At 37.4% G+C, this 14,941-nt stretch overlaps 2 protein-coding genes across 4 annotated transcripts in view; one reads left to right on the top strand and one right to left on the bottom strand.

Annotated features, from left to right (window-relative positions):
* Positions 1–1,512: 1,512 nt before the first annotated feature.
* On the bottom strand, positions 1,513–7,591 carry LOC139995309 (protein max-like). Of its 2 annotated transcripts, none has more exons than XM_072018667.1 (4): positions 7,429–7,591; positions 5,234–5,293; positions 4,593–4,827; positions 1,513–1,698 (listed from the first exon to the last, which is right to left on the bottom strand). In XM_072018667.1, the coding sequence occupies exons 1-4, from the start codon at positions 7,465–7,467 to the stop codon at positions 1,667–1,669; spliced, it is 366 nt and encodes a 121-aa protein (XP_071874768.1). In that variant the 5' UTR covers positions 7,468–7,591; the 3' UTR covers positions 1,513–1,666. The 2 variants fall into 2 exon arrangements, with proteins under 2 accessions (XP_071874768.1, XP_071874769.1); XM_072018668.1 differs by lacking the exon at positions 7,429–7,591 and adding an exon at positions 5,353–5,647.
* A 1,670-nt stretch (positions 7,592–9,261) lies between these two features.
* Positions 9,262–14,941, top strand: part of LOC139995299 (uncharacterized) — a 40,476-nt gene continuing 34,796 nt past the window's right edge. Inside the window, exon 1 of one of the 2 annotated variants that reach the window (XM_072018651.1) lies at positions 9,262–10,464. The gene's annotated coding sequence lies outside the window, so the exon portion shown is untranslated. Of the gene's footprint in view, positions 10,465–13,077; positions 14,923–14,941 lie in introns of those variants that run through there. The other variant, XM_072018649.1, reaches the window with a different exon arrangement.

Raw genomic sequence — 14,941 nt, 5'->3', positions numbered from 1 at the left:
CGATTTTTTCCACAGTCTAAGTCGAACTCAACTTACTGATCCACGATTCGAGTGCGACTCAACGTACTTGTCCACTATGCAAGTAGAACTTATCTGACTGAATCTCAGTCCAAGTGGAACTCCGTACTTCTTTGTATCCCCCGGGTCAATCTTTGTTTTTAAGGAGATCTATTTGATTACTCCAAATCTCTGTTAAGTACACGCCGCTTCCGTGACCGTAGCTACGTTCAGCGACCTGTTATGTCACTTCGAGCCCAAGTCTACTGTCACAAATCTCGGGAAAACATAATTGGATTAAATGATGAACAGCTATTTCTCAGTTTTATTATTTAAGTATGGCTATAATAAAAAGTCTGGACTAAAGTATTGGGGACCTTCCTAAACATTCCAAAAGAAAGGCTCCGATGTCCTTTCATCTCCGACATATATATTTATTTATTTTTATATATATAGGCTGGAAGAAATTATACCACTGGTATCAAAATTTAATTTAAATAAATCTACACTTTTTGTATCTTTCACATATCTTATGTTATAAATTCAATATTTACTATAATGTTGTATAGGTTAATTGTATAAATTGTATGTATTGACGATGTATAATAACATGTGAAATATGTACAAGAACCACAAAATTATTATTAACTGTTCACGAATTTTTAATTCTTTACTTAGAAAGGTTAAAATATTTTAAGATTGATTATGTTATTAATATTATGTTTAGCTCTCAGGTAGAAAGTAATAAAATATTTAAAATTTATTGTATCTTTATTATTTTAGGTTATTTGATAACCTACAGGTTGCGATAATAATTTATTTTTATACAGAATAAAATAAAAAAAGTTATTAAATAGCTACCCAAATAACAAATTAATCTGTCATTGTAATTAAAAATAAGATTTTAAAGGAAATTTATCCTCTAAAATTTGTTGTATCTAATATGATTAATTTTCTGTTTGTTTAATTTGGAGATAAAGTAAATCAATATTTGGCATAGTTTTCAAGAAATTGATAATGCTCTGCATGATTCACTTTATTTGCCTGTTACGTTGGAAAAGGAGGAATCATAATAATTATATCATCGTTTGTGACTTGGAGTGACTGTCCGTTTATGAATCTTCCAACAGTCTTCGTCAGAGTTGTCAGACTCTTCGTGTTATACTACACTATACTCTGGTTCTTAAATTGCAAATATATAACCTAATGACATATTACAACTCGGCAGCTTTAATTTACCTCCACCTTGAGCGTTAATCTTGTTCAGGATTCGCGATATCAACCGATCAGTTGCAACCTGACTGATCGCCACATAGTTGAGAATTCGCAACAATTATATTTTTAATTTTACTTATTTATTTATATTACTCTTCTTTAATAACATTTCTTATTTAATAATACTACTTTCGTATCTACTTTATTAATTAATGTATTTAGAAAAATATATCAAATGTATCTTTTATTATGTTCGCAACAAAAACATGTAAAAAATTAATTGTATAATTACAAAGAAAATAAATTTCAGAAAAATGCAAGTTTAATAAAGAAATATTACAATTGTATAAATGTAGATACTACCGATAAGATTATAAATATTTTATTTATGTACACATAACACGTATATTATTTATACGGATATCAAATTTTTGGATACCGACTGCAGTTGGCGTTAGCGTTGACAGCTTCTCTTACAGATCTCGACTGTAACCAAGAAGTGAAAGGATTAACAAATGAAACGTTGGTACTATCTTATAGTATTATCACTAATGTGCGGGACGTTTGGAAATTTCCAATTTATCTTTATGATTAATAATAATTCAAGCGAAACAGGGAGAATAAAGTAACTTGAAGTACAATATACAAAGACTATTTCGAGTTTAAATACAGATCTGTTAATAAGCCGAGGGGGGGCTTTTTTAAATGGAACGTAGATCGATACCTTAAATACTGTAAAGTCTAGCAATTTTTCCCCGAGTTTACTGCAAGCGGTTGAGTGAACTCTGTGTCGAGTTTCGTTATCGTTGGTCAAGTTCGGTGTCAATGAATCGTCATTGGTAAAGACATCGCGCGTCTGTCGAATGACATGAACCCTCGCGGATTCTCGATGACTGGACTCGGTAAGCAGCATCGGCGCGATGACAGATGCCGCGACTCGACGCAAACGACGACCAGTCGTCGAGCGATTGCGAACACCATAGATGTCCTTGGAGCGATGAATACGAAGGAATCGTCGAGCGCGCGCTGACTTGCGCGCCTCAGCTCAACGCTCAAAGTCACATAAGCGTACGTACGTGCTATCATCGTACCCTGCGCTCCGCAAACGGACTTAACTTAGGCTCTGTCTTGACATAATTTTTTGAGTAGTCGAAATTAAGACACATCTGACCTTGACGCAAGATCCAGCGATATTCCATGGCGTTCAACGATTGACGTTAGTTGTTGCAACTAGTAACAGCGAACTAATTTAATTGTCGTTAATAGATAGAATTCAGCGGTACTAGTTTTTAGCTTAGAACTGTGTCGATCTACTTATATTAACACTAGGTATACGGGATCCGTCAGTTTGACGTTATTTCAAACTTTGAAATGAAATATCCCAAAAACCATAGCATTAATTTTAACCATTTTGCACCGTAAATTAATCATTTTATCTAACAAATTTATACACACAATTACTTTTTCCTAGGCTTTCTAATTTTTAAAATCTGTATCTAGTATACCTATCTCTATGAAATCCGTCAAATTGATGGGCTAGTTAATTTCATAAAGAATCCGTTTTTCAAAGACAGTGTGCAAAAGTTTCAGTTATTGTAGACATTTCCCATTATTGTCTCCGCTTATTGCAAGTATTTACAATAGGATAATTGAATTTGTGCACAGTATTTTCTTTTTTTGACCAATCCCCCTATTCTAACAATCATGAGTAAATCCAGGAGATATAATAAGATATTTAACAAAATTGTCAACATCAATGAAGATTATTCTGAGGATACCTCCGAAGAAGATCAGTATGAATTATGCCAAAGCGAAGCTGACAGTGAAAGTTCTGAATACACTGAAAGTGGAAAGATAGAAGGATCTTCAGATAGTGGAGAGGAAAGCTTCTTGGAAGTGTATCGTAACAAGAAAAGGATGCATATTTTTTCTAGTTCTGACTCCGAGGATGAAAGGACGAGCATTCCAAGCACATCCCAAAATGTAATGGGTGAAATTGAAATTGCAATTGATGGGACACAGTGGATAAAACTGAAAGCAGGCGGATCTAGGGGTAGGACGCCCATTCGTATGATATTCAAGGATTTCGCTGGGCCTGCTGGCTATGCTAAGACAAATATTATGTTGGGTTGTGTAACTAGTGCTTTCGAATTGATAATTGACAGACACATAATTGGACACATAAAAGATTGCACTGAAACCGAGGCGCATCGTATTTTGAAAAAAGACTGAACAATCACAGTTGCTGAGTTATGTAGTCTTCTAGGAATCCTACATAACCAGGATGCATATGAAGCAAGATCATTGAAAGCCTCCAAAAGATTACAAACAGATAAATTTGCGCTGATATCCGAATTATGGAACAGATCTATAAGTAGTAGCCAGGCTTGTTGCAAGCCATATGAAAATATCTTAATAGATGGATAATTATTTCCAATGAAAGCCCAATGCAGGTTTACACAATATATGCCAAATAAGCCTCAAAAATTTGACATTAAGTTTTGGTTAGCAGTTGACGTCCAAATAAAATATATTTTGAATGGTTTCCCTTATATGAGGAAAGATGAAACTCGATGTCCAAGGGAAAAAAGGACAAGATGACTTTGTTTTCCTCGCATTTATATAACTTAGAAAAATGCACGCTTACTATATGTAAAAGTAAATCTAACGTAGAAATCCTTCTTCTAAGCAAAAAACATACAGGTGTGCAAGTAGAAGACAATTATAAACATGTTCAGGAAACCATTGCTTTTTATAATAAAACAAGGTTTAGTGTGGATGTCGTTGGCCAGATGGCATGCAAATATATTGTGAAAGCAGGGAGTTTCCGATGACCCCTGCAAGTTGTTTTCAATATTTTAGATTTGGCAGCGATAAACGCGTGGATATTATGTAAAGACTGCATCGGATCGAAAATATCCAGAAAGGAGTTCATATTTTGCTTAGCCGAGGAATTAGCTGGAAAAAACAAGGAGAATATTTGCCAAGTGGGCTACTGCAAAAAAGATAGAAGCAACAATTGTTGTATATATTGCAAAAAGATTGTATGCGGAAAATGCACAAACAAAATTCAGTATATTTTTAAAAAATATGCTCAATAAATATGATTACCCTATACCATTAATATTATTGTTATCATTTCCGTGATGATTAAAAAAAAAACTTTTTGCTTACTGATAATATATTTAAACGTGAGGCTTAATATTGTTCAATTCAGACTTAATTTGAATAAATCGATGTTTTAAACAAAATGCGTATTTTTATTTACCCGTCAAATTGACGGGTGCTTGTAGAGATAGGTATAAATCTAGTGTTAAACTGCGTTTTGAATTTCCAAAGTGTTAGAATAAAATCTAGTTAATTTTCTGATTAATATTTACTTTGAGACTGCAAGAGCTTATTCTGGCGCTTCAAGTCAGCAATATCCTGTTGATGGGAGGAATTCTTGCGTCGCATAAACTGTATATACTCAGCAGTTTTCTTGAGTATTTGTGTCCTACTTGCAACCTTTTCTCCTTGCAACGTAGGTACATGGTCTTTAAGGATATAGAAATTATCTTTGATGTGATCACGACGTTTCCGTTCTAGTGCATTATGGTGTGCCCGTTTCTTTTCCTATCAATATATAAAATGTTTTTTCATATCAAATCAAACTACATTACATACACGTTGTATAAAAATCTTACATCTAAATTCTTGTCTTATAATCAATATCAATCTTAACTTTATTATTAAAAATAAATATGTGTGTGTGTATCTTAATCTTAATTATAAAATTAAATCTATCGATCAATATACATATTAGTTCAGTATCTTAATTTTATAAGATATTCAATAATAAATTATTTACAGGAAGAAGTTGGTTAAATCGCACGGAAAGTGTCCATTTAACCTCAACAATATTTACATTTTATATTTTGAAAATAAAATTTGTTTATATCGTTAATTAAATAAAAGATGTTGAATCAATGAATAGAATTAGAAAAAAAAGAAGGAAAATAAGAGTGGATAATGAACTTACTTGAGAATAATATTGAGCATTGTTTGAATGCTTCTGCCTAGAATCGGAATCGTCATCTTCCTAAAAAAAAACGATCTCTTTAACAAACGTCCATTGAAAGAACAATTTTAAGGGCTTACATCGCTCTCAATATCGATGTCTCGATCATCCTCACTCATTGTAAATTCTCTGGTATGTTTAACAAACAGGTAAACAAAAGATACTTTATCAAGTTTGTAACAGCTGACTGCTTTACGGTTGTGACAACATTGAAGGCCCGTCTCATGTTATTACGGAGGAAAGCTCGGTGTAGGTATACCTTTTTGAATTAAGAACGCGGATTCGTTGTTCAAACTTTTCGGTAGGAAAGTGAGGGAAACGATCCGCGATGTCTATTGGTTATAGCCAACGTTAATAAGTGAAAATATGAGGAGGAAGTCTCCTGACAACGTGGTTCATGGATGTCCTTGTTTATGGAAAAAACCTGCTTTTCTGTCAGGCAAACATTCGCTTTCTTCGTAATTTGTAAGAGCGTGCAATAAACCTAAGGACTGTTTCAAGGACCATCTATAAACCGAAAATACTTGCATGAATAGAGATTTTTTTTTTATTTGCGTTTAGTTTACAATCAATTCTCGTTGGAGAATTTTAAGTAAATTTATCTGACGAATATCTATGACATGATTAACAAGTGTTTACAATATGTTTGATCCTATTTGAATCTAGTGCTTAGGTCTAAGGTGTAATGTCTTTTTAGCCTGCGGATCTGTTCCGACGTATCGAGTAGTTGAGTAATTAGAGGGTTTTGGTGGTGGTTAACTCTTGTGCTATGTCTATTGCTGAATTTTGATATTTCTTCTTTGACTGTGGGTATCTTAAGGTCGTGATGTATCGTTTCGTTGGTGACGTACCAAGGTGCATCTATTAGGGATCTTAGGGTTTTCGATTGGAATCGTTAGAGAATTTCTATATTGGAATTACTCGCTGTTCCCCATAGTTGGATTCCATAGGTTCAAACAGGTTTTAATATGGCCTTGTATAATGTAATTTTACTTTGCGTGTTTAAGTTGGAACGTCGGCCGATGAGTCAGTAGAATTTTTTAAATTTTGCTTTGAGTTATTTGGTTTTATCTAAGATATGTTGTTTCCATGTCAATCTTCTGTCCAGAATCATGCCCAGGTATCTGACTGACTCTTTATCTGGAACAGGTATATTGTTTATCGTCATCTGTGAGCAAGTTTGTTTTCATAGCGTGAAAGTTATGTGACTGGATTTGTTTTCATTGACTTTGAAGCGCCATTTGTGGAACCACTCTTCCATAGACTCAAGACCTTGCTGCAGAATAGAGGAGGCAATTATCGAGTCTGAGTGTGAGACTAATAAGGCTGTATTGTCAGCAAATGTCGCTGTGGTTATATTTGTCGAAGTTGGTAAGTCTGTAGTGTAAATGTTGAACAGCAGGGGTCCGAGGACACTGCCTTGGGGTATGCCAGCTTCTATTGGAAATGTTGAGGTTATAGCGTCTAAGTGTTTTACCATGAATTGTCTATTGGTTAGGTAGGATTTTGGGATGGAATAGTGGATGTGTGGTAGAATTTTCTTTAGTTTGAACAAAAGTCCTTCATGCCATACTTTGTCGAATGCCTGTTGAATTTCTAGAAATACCGCAGTACAATATTTTTTCTTTTCTGTCTTGGGTGATTTTGTGAATTAAACGATAAATTTGCTCTATCGTAGAATATTGCTTTCGGAAACCGAATTGGTGATCTGGCAGTATTTTTAGATCTTCTAAGAGTGGAAGGAGTCATTTTGTTAGCATCTTCTCAAATAGTTTGGACAAAGTGGGTAGAAGACTAATTAGGCGATAAGAGCTAGTTTCGTGTATTGGTTTTCCAGGTTTAGGGATAAGGATAATTAATGACATTTTCCAGGACTTAAGATAGTATTCAAGGCGAACAATTGCATTAGAAATAGAGGTAATGAGAGCAATCCCTTTTTTGGGAAGCTCCTTAATAGCTTTGTTACTTATCTGATCATGTCCCGGTGCTTTTCTGAAGTTTAGGCGACGTATTAATTTAATAACTTCCAGAGATGAGAAAGGCATGAATAATATTGGGTATTGTTTGAATGCCTCTGCCTAGAATCGGAATTGTCACCTTCCTAAAAAACGATCTCTTTAACAAGGTCCATTGAAAGAACAGTTTTAAGGGCTTACATCGCTCTCAATGTCGATGTCTCGATCATCGTCACTCATTATAAATTCCTTGGTATGTTTAAGAAACAGGTAAACAAAAGATACTTTATCAAGTTTTTAAGAAATACACAGTGTACATACAGTACATATCTAACAAAACGTACGTAGGATTTGACAACCACGAAAGTTACTAATTCTTAGTAACTTGTCTAGGGACTTTATTTTCAACTGATGCAGTGTGTTTATTTCTCAATTTCATAACAGAGAGGAATTATTTTCTCTCTGATAGTAGATAGAAGATTTTATCGAAAAAATAACTAATAAATTATTGAAATAATTTATACTTAATAAAAGTAATAAAATAACAAAGAACTGTCACTGATTACTGAAACGTGTAATATATATAGGCTGGTACAGGAGGAAATTATGACACTGGTATCAAAATTTAATTTAAATAAATCTACACTTTTTGTATCTTTCACATATCTTATGTGCTAAATTCAATATTTACTATAATGTTGTATAGGTTAATTGTATAAATTGAATGTATTGACAATGTATAATAACATGTGAAATATGTACAAGAACCACAAAATTATTATTAACTGTTCACGAATTTTTAATTCTTTACTTAGAAAGGTTAAAATATTTTAAGATTGGTTATGTTATTAATATTATGTTTAGCTCTCAGGTAGAAAGTAATAAAATATTTAAAATTTATTGTATCTTTATTATTTTAGGTTATTTGATAACCTACAGGTTGCGATAATAATTTATTTTTATACAGAATAAAATAAAAAAAGTTATTAAATAGCTACCCAAATAACAAATTAATCTGTCATTGTAATTAAAAATAAGATTTTAAAGGAAATTTATCCTCTAAAATTTGTTGTATCTAATATGATTAATTTTCTGTTTGTTTAATTTGGAGATAAAGTAAATCAATATTTGGCATAGTTTTCAAGAAATTGGTAATGCTCTGCATGATTCACTTTATTTGCCTGTTACGTTGGAAAAGGAGGAATCATAATAATTATATCATCGTTTGTGACTTGGAGTGACTGTCCGTTTATGAATCTTCCAACAGTCTTCGTCAGAGTTGTCAGACTCTTCGTGTTATACTACACTATACTCTGGTTCTTAAATTGCAAATACATAACCTAATGACATATTACAACTCGGCAGCTTTAATTTACCTCCACCTTGAGCGTTAATCTTGTTCAGGATTCGCGATATCAACCGATCAGTTGCAACCTGACTGATCGCCACATAGTTGAGAATTCGCAACAATTATATTTTTAATTTTACTTATTTATTTATATTACTCTTCTTTAATAAGATTTCTTATTTAATAATACTACTTTCGTATCTACTTTATTAATGCATGTACTTAGAAAAATATATCAAATGTATCTTTTATTATGTTCGCAACAGAAATATGTAAAAAATTAATTGTATAATTACACAGAAAATAAATTTCGGAAAAATACAAGTTTAATAAAGAAATATTACAATTCAACATCATGCAACATCTATTTTCTACACAACGCATGCATGAATCTTTACAAACTTAAAGGAAAATGTACACCACTCAACGTCTATCTCTTACGCAACGTTCGCATGAATCTTTACAAACGCCATATACTCAATAATACGCAACCCTACTGGCAGCAGTCAGTATCAAAGGTAGGCACATTTGTCTAACTCGCAACGAAAGAAAGAAAACGAAGCTACTGACGTTTTATTCGTAATTTCGTGTCTTAGAAAGGAATATTCCGATCGGTATATGGATAAAGGACCGTTTAGACCATCGATACGATTGTCGATATTATCGTCGATAGTGAAGGTTCCCAACATTGTACCGATAGAGCATACGATTGATCGTCTAGAGAGTCTTTTATGTACGACAGTGTTAAAAATCTTAAATATCGACGATAATATCGGCAGTAATAGCGATCGATTGAACGCTCCTTTAATGCTACTTCCTTGATATTAATATCTTTTAGAATATCGGAAAATTATCTTATCACTCTGACGTGATTTAAGTAAACTGCTCTTAAAACTAGAAAGGTAAAAAGAAGCAACGAACCTACGTGATGCACTTTCATGCACGATATAGCATCAAGTTTCAGCGGCAGGTTTATGATCGGCCTTCCATCGACTTCTATCTGTCCGTTCGAAACTTACAGGAGCCACGGTCGAAGCCACCGAAGCGATGATGTCGCGGTTGTTGAACCAAGGATCGAGCATACAGCCCTGCAATATCTAATTGTCCCCAATCGAACAAGCTTCATTTCCGATTGGAGGAGCCACTGAACAGTATTACGAAAGACCTCGAGTTACAGGTCGTAACTTTCAGCCCTACCTTATCCTAGCAGGGTTGCAGGTCGAGTCGATATCATTTAACTGGCACGGAACTTACCGACACTGTTTTTTATTACTATCTTTTAAATTCCTGTCACAGTTGGTATAAGTAACGTGACACAACGTAACAGAAATGTAACACAAAATAAAATAAAATAATATATAACGCAAACGAGACAGGAAGAGAAAAGACTAGTTCACACGAGAACGCGCAAATGACTTTAAGAGTTGCTACTATATGAAGTATACTATATCGAGGCTAAATGTACGTAGTCACGGGATAAGTTCGCGGCAAAAATTGCTGGCACTTACAGTTACAAGATTAAGGCCGTGATATGTGCGATGGGTTTCGGTTACGAAGAGAGCACGAGTTCTTAGTCGCACTAGAGTAAAAAAATTAAATTCGTAGAGAATGTGTGGAAGAACGTGTGAAGAATGAGCCAGTTGACAAGTTTATATATAAATGGTAAATACGGTGCAGCGTTACTCGATAATCGTTAATCCCAGACGCGACAGAATCGAATTGTAATTGTAACTATAAATAGGCACGGGTCGGTGTGAGAAGATAATCGCGTTCGATGTATGCTGCACACTGTCGATCAACGCATCATGACATTCGTAGTACGGAGACGAAATAACAGAGTAATATTCGTGCATGAGACGTGCCGGAGAATTAGAGGGAGCCACGAGTGTGTAAGTGTTAGAAAAACATTTTGATGAACGGCGAAGAAAGCCGCAGTGTTTAAAGGCGAAATTAACTATACTGTATAGAGCATGTTTGTAGAAAGGACTGTCGAATCGCGTACGATGCTATCGGCGGATGACAGGCCATCGTTCGGAGAATAAGAATACGAAACGTACGAAACGTTGCGACTAAGACGGATAACGTGGCACTTTGACATGTTGAAATCGAATTTGTTAAGCGAGCAGGGAGAAACGAGAAGAGAGTCTGTCGTAAGAAAATTGCATCCTTTACGCACGAAACCGAAGCTGTCGGTAAAAGTCGACAACGATTTATCGACGATAGAAGACTTTATCGACGACAGCTTTCATCGAGGAAAACGACGATTAACGATATACGGCGGGGTGCAAGAAGAGTCAACGGTTGAATATCTGCGTTATTTTCGCAGATATGACGATCTTTTCGTAGCTGTAGGAGTTTCGGAAATTTCAAAATCACCTCGACTTTTTTAAATGGAACGCAAATCGATACCTACGATATTCTAAAATATAGCAATTTTTCCCCGAGTTTACTGCAAGCGGTTGAGTGAACCCCGTGTCGAGTTTCGTTATCGTTGGTCAAGTTCGGTGTCGATGAATCGTCATCGGTAAAGACATCGCGCGTCTATCGAATGACACGAACCCCCGCGGATTCTCGACGACTGGACTCGGTAAGCAGCATCGGCGCGATGACAGATGCCGCGACTCGACGCAAACGACGACCAGTCGTCGAGCGATAGCGAACGCCATAGGTGTCCTTGGAGCGACGAATACAAAGGAATCGTCGAGCGTACGCTGACTCGCGCGCCTCAGCTCAACGCTCAAAGTCAGATAAGCGTACGTACGTGCTATCATCGTACCCTGCGCTCGCAAACGGACTTAACTTAAGCTCTGTCTTGACATAATTTTTTAATTAATCGAAATTAAGACGCATCTGACCTTGACGCAAGATCCAGCGATATTCCATGGCGTTCAACGAATGACGTTAGTTGTTGCAACTAGTAACAGCGAACTAATTTAATTGTCGTTAATAGATAGAATTCAGTGGTGCTAGTTTTTGGCTTAGAACTGTATCGATCCAGCTATATTAGAGTTCAGGTTATGAGCAAAATAGCAAAATATCGAGTCGACCATTGGTGAAGAACGCGGCGGCTCATCCGAAAGAAAGAAGAATTTAATATAACTCATTTTAACGCGTCATAGATTACTACCGATTTTTCCGAATTTTCTTATGGCAGTTGCAATTTTTCCTACCCGAAATTTTGCAAATAATTCTAAATTTTCTTAACTCGATTCTAACCATACCTTGTCATCCAACAATTATTTGTCAAATGATATAATTCTAATGTTAAGTACGTTTTCGCGCGTGCAATTCTCTTTTGTTTCGTAATATAAAGTCGGATATCTTTCAGGTATTCTTTTACTTCGATCGCAACTGAATAATTCCTTATACGTTCCTTGTCGCTCGATTCCTAAAACTGAACTATACAAATCCTCTTATCCTCGCCCCTTGCTGCAAAAAAGCGAAACAAAACCATCTGCAGCGTACGCAAGATCGAGCGAAATCGATCGATTTTGTTGGATCGACTCGAACCGAACCGACTCGAAAAAACTATTCCCTTTCCTCTGTAACCGCTTTGCGGAGGGTTGGTCTGCGAAGCTGGTTCGCACGTTCGTGCGCTGCTAAATACGGAGCGCGCACCGGACGATCCGGTTCTGTGGAGCGTGACGCGTCGCTGTAGCCACGCGAGTGGGCGTGGCCGCCACTCCCCGCTGCCAATGGTGTCTCGCCTCTGAAACGCGCGACTGCCTTGGTGGGGATAATTGGCGGAGTGGGGGCAGGGTCGACGGTCGAGCACGCGGTCCGGCGAGTTATTGAATTCGTCGAATTGGCTGCTCGTCCGGGCAAAAAGACGGACGAGCGAAAAGAAGCGGATAGCCAGATAAACGGCTGGCGGAGCAATCGTTTTATCCGTGCTACTGATCAATCTATTAACCGGCTGCGAGGTTCAGCGATTCCGCGTAGCGTACGGAATGTGAAAACGCGGATAAGGGAACGTAGGAATGCAGTTCCGTTCTCGTGATCCGCGTTGCTTCTAGATCATTTGATTTCTAAATCAACGCACATTATTACCAGACTTTTGTGCTAACGTAAATTCATTTCTACTTCGATCAAACGCGAATTTGCAATGAAAAATCCGCAGTCTGGCTGTTGGTAAAATTATGAAGTAAAATGATAACTGCGGTGTCAGTGGACGCTGTTGATTCACATCGAGACATCGTTTATTTAGCGATCACAGAGGTGGCTGCTTGGAAATTCCTAGCAGAAAAGAGATGTTACAGGCAGTGACGAAAGTCTATCGAATTTTCTGCATCTAACCGAAGAAACCAAGAACTCGCTTTGTTACAATAACGTGTACAGTGCCGCACAATCGTTGTTGGTACGTGTATTTCTAAAAAGAATGCCAAGAGCTAGACAAAGCTCGATTGTCTGGCTACGTCAGAAGTCCTCTTTTCGTTCAGAGATCTTCAATTTTTTCCACGTCGAGAATACAGCGGAAGGTTTCGTTGCATACATTTCGTGATTTCTGTACTTGGTGTAATTTTTCTAACGTCGTCCTGTTTCACGTTCTTTCGCTCCTTTCCTCTTAATAAAGTTAACACCGCATATATAATTAACGCGCCGACAGAATTCATAACAGCTAACGTGTTATATACTTACATTTATATTTGATGTTTCTATGGGTTCTACGCGTGATACGAGACCTCTGTGATCGACTGTACGCGATTAGTTTCAGTTAAACACCCTGTACATACGTAGCATCGCTGTCTATGTAACTGTCCACGTACTTACATACGCACGAAGTTCGTAATGAGATTTCGCGCGATGATCGCTTATGGCGAGCAATCGAGATCTTACGGTTTTAAAGATAGGTAGTTGTAATATTTTACGAGATGTTTAATGTCGCCAGCTTTTTCTTTCTTACGCTTATATTATAACGACCTATATCCCGCGAGTAGCCGACATATCCGGCCGTATCAGGTAAATTATTCGTCTGCGAGCAGGCAAAACCCGTCTATTCGCATCTTTTAATCTCAGCGACTTTGTCTTCATCGCGATTTATCTCTGCCTCGACTCTTCATTTCGCATCATTTGTATTTTCTACACCGCAAAGCCTCTCGCCTGCGTTCAGCAACTCTACCAACATCCAGCAACGTGTCGTCGTCTCTCGTTGCTCCATCTTCCGCAGAACATCTCCAACAAACGGTAAGTTGCAGTAATTTTTTGTCCAAGCTAAACGATATTCAACAACGAGCGGCGAGAAAAAGTTGCTCCGTGTTGCCTTAGCGAAGACGTTTACGTGTTTTCGAGCTACGATGAGACGGTTCGTCCTCTCAGACAGAACGAGCAACGCGCTGCGTATTTAAATCACCTTATTACGCGAAGCAACGAACGCGGAGATTGCGGTGTGTCTGAATATTAACGCGCGTAACCGATACTTAAATATTAATTGCAATAAAAATTGATTTATATGCAACGTGTGATTATTGATTCACTTACGCCCTCCACCCAATATGTATACACGTTGTGCAACGAGCAGTTAACGACGTTTCCTGCGTGCATCGATCGAGCTTGTATTTCGCGCGTGCTTGCTACCGTACATCACATAGGTGGGGATAGCGATACGAATTTTTCAAGAGCTGAGAGCCTTTCCATCTCCCGCCCCTTCTTTCGTTTTCCTCCAGCGCTGCACGCTTTTTATGGATAGCCTCGGTGAACCGCGAGTCGGTCGACGCGTCCGCAAGTTTGCTGAGTTGCTGGTAAACGCGGCTCACGCCCACGGCCAATAGGAAGATGGGTCCAGACGCGAGGGCGTGGCCACTTGCGATTCATGGCGGTGAAACGAGGCCGACAGAGGGGTGCACTGTTGTGGCCCACGCCCACTTCTCGATGCACTTTATACGTATAGAGCGAATTATATAAGCAAGTAAGCAAGTAAGTAGCAATGTATACGTAACTACAAAAATTTGATGCTATGGTAAAGAAAAAACACGTGATATAGAACGTAGCGAAAAGGCACTCTGTTGGAAATTGACGGTACAATGATCAACGGTCGAGAGTATATTTGACAAGTTCGTTAAATGCTCGAAAAGTAGAGAAAACTGAGGAACTTGCGCAAGCATCGATCACGCGCTTTGCCACTAAACTTTCATGAAGTAGAACGGCCTAGTTCTCGCCAGCACTGTGCATACCGTGTTCGCCAAAACTTAAGATATTCGAGTTAAAATTTATTTACAGTCGTAAGAGTTGCTTTTTCACAGAAGAAGAGTAGGAGCGTGCAGCAACGCGGTTGGGTGCAGGCCACGCCCACAGTGCGGCGTAGTGGGAGGCGCTGGAGCGGGCACGGAGTGGTGGAAACGAGAGGCGAGGTAATCTACGAAGAAACAA

Source organism: Bombus fervidus, chromosome 15 (assembly GCF_041682495.2).
Source record: "Bombus fervidus isolate BK054 chromosome 15, iyBomFerv1, whole genome shotgun sequence".
NCBI lineage: Eukaryota > Metazoa > Arthropoda > Insecta > Hymenoptera > Apidae > Bombus > Bombus fervidus.
This window is presented reverse-complemented; position numbering and strand designations above follow the sequence as displayed.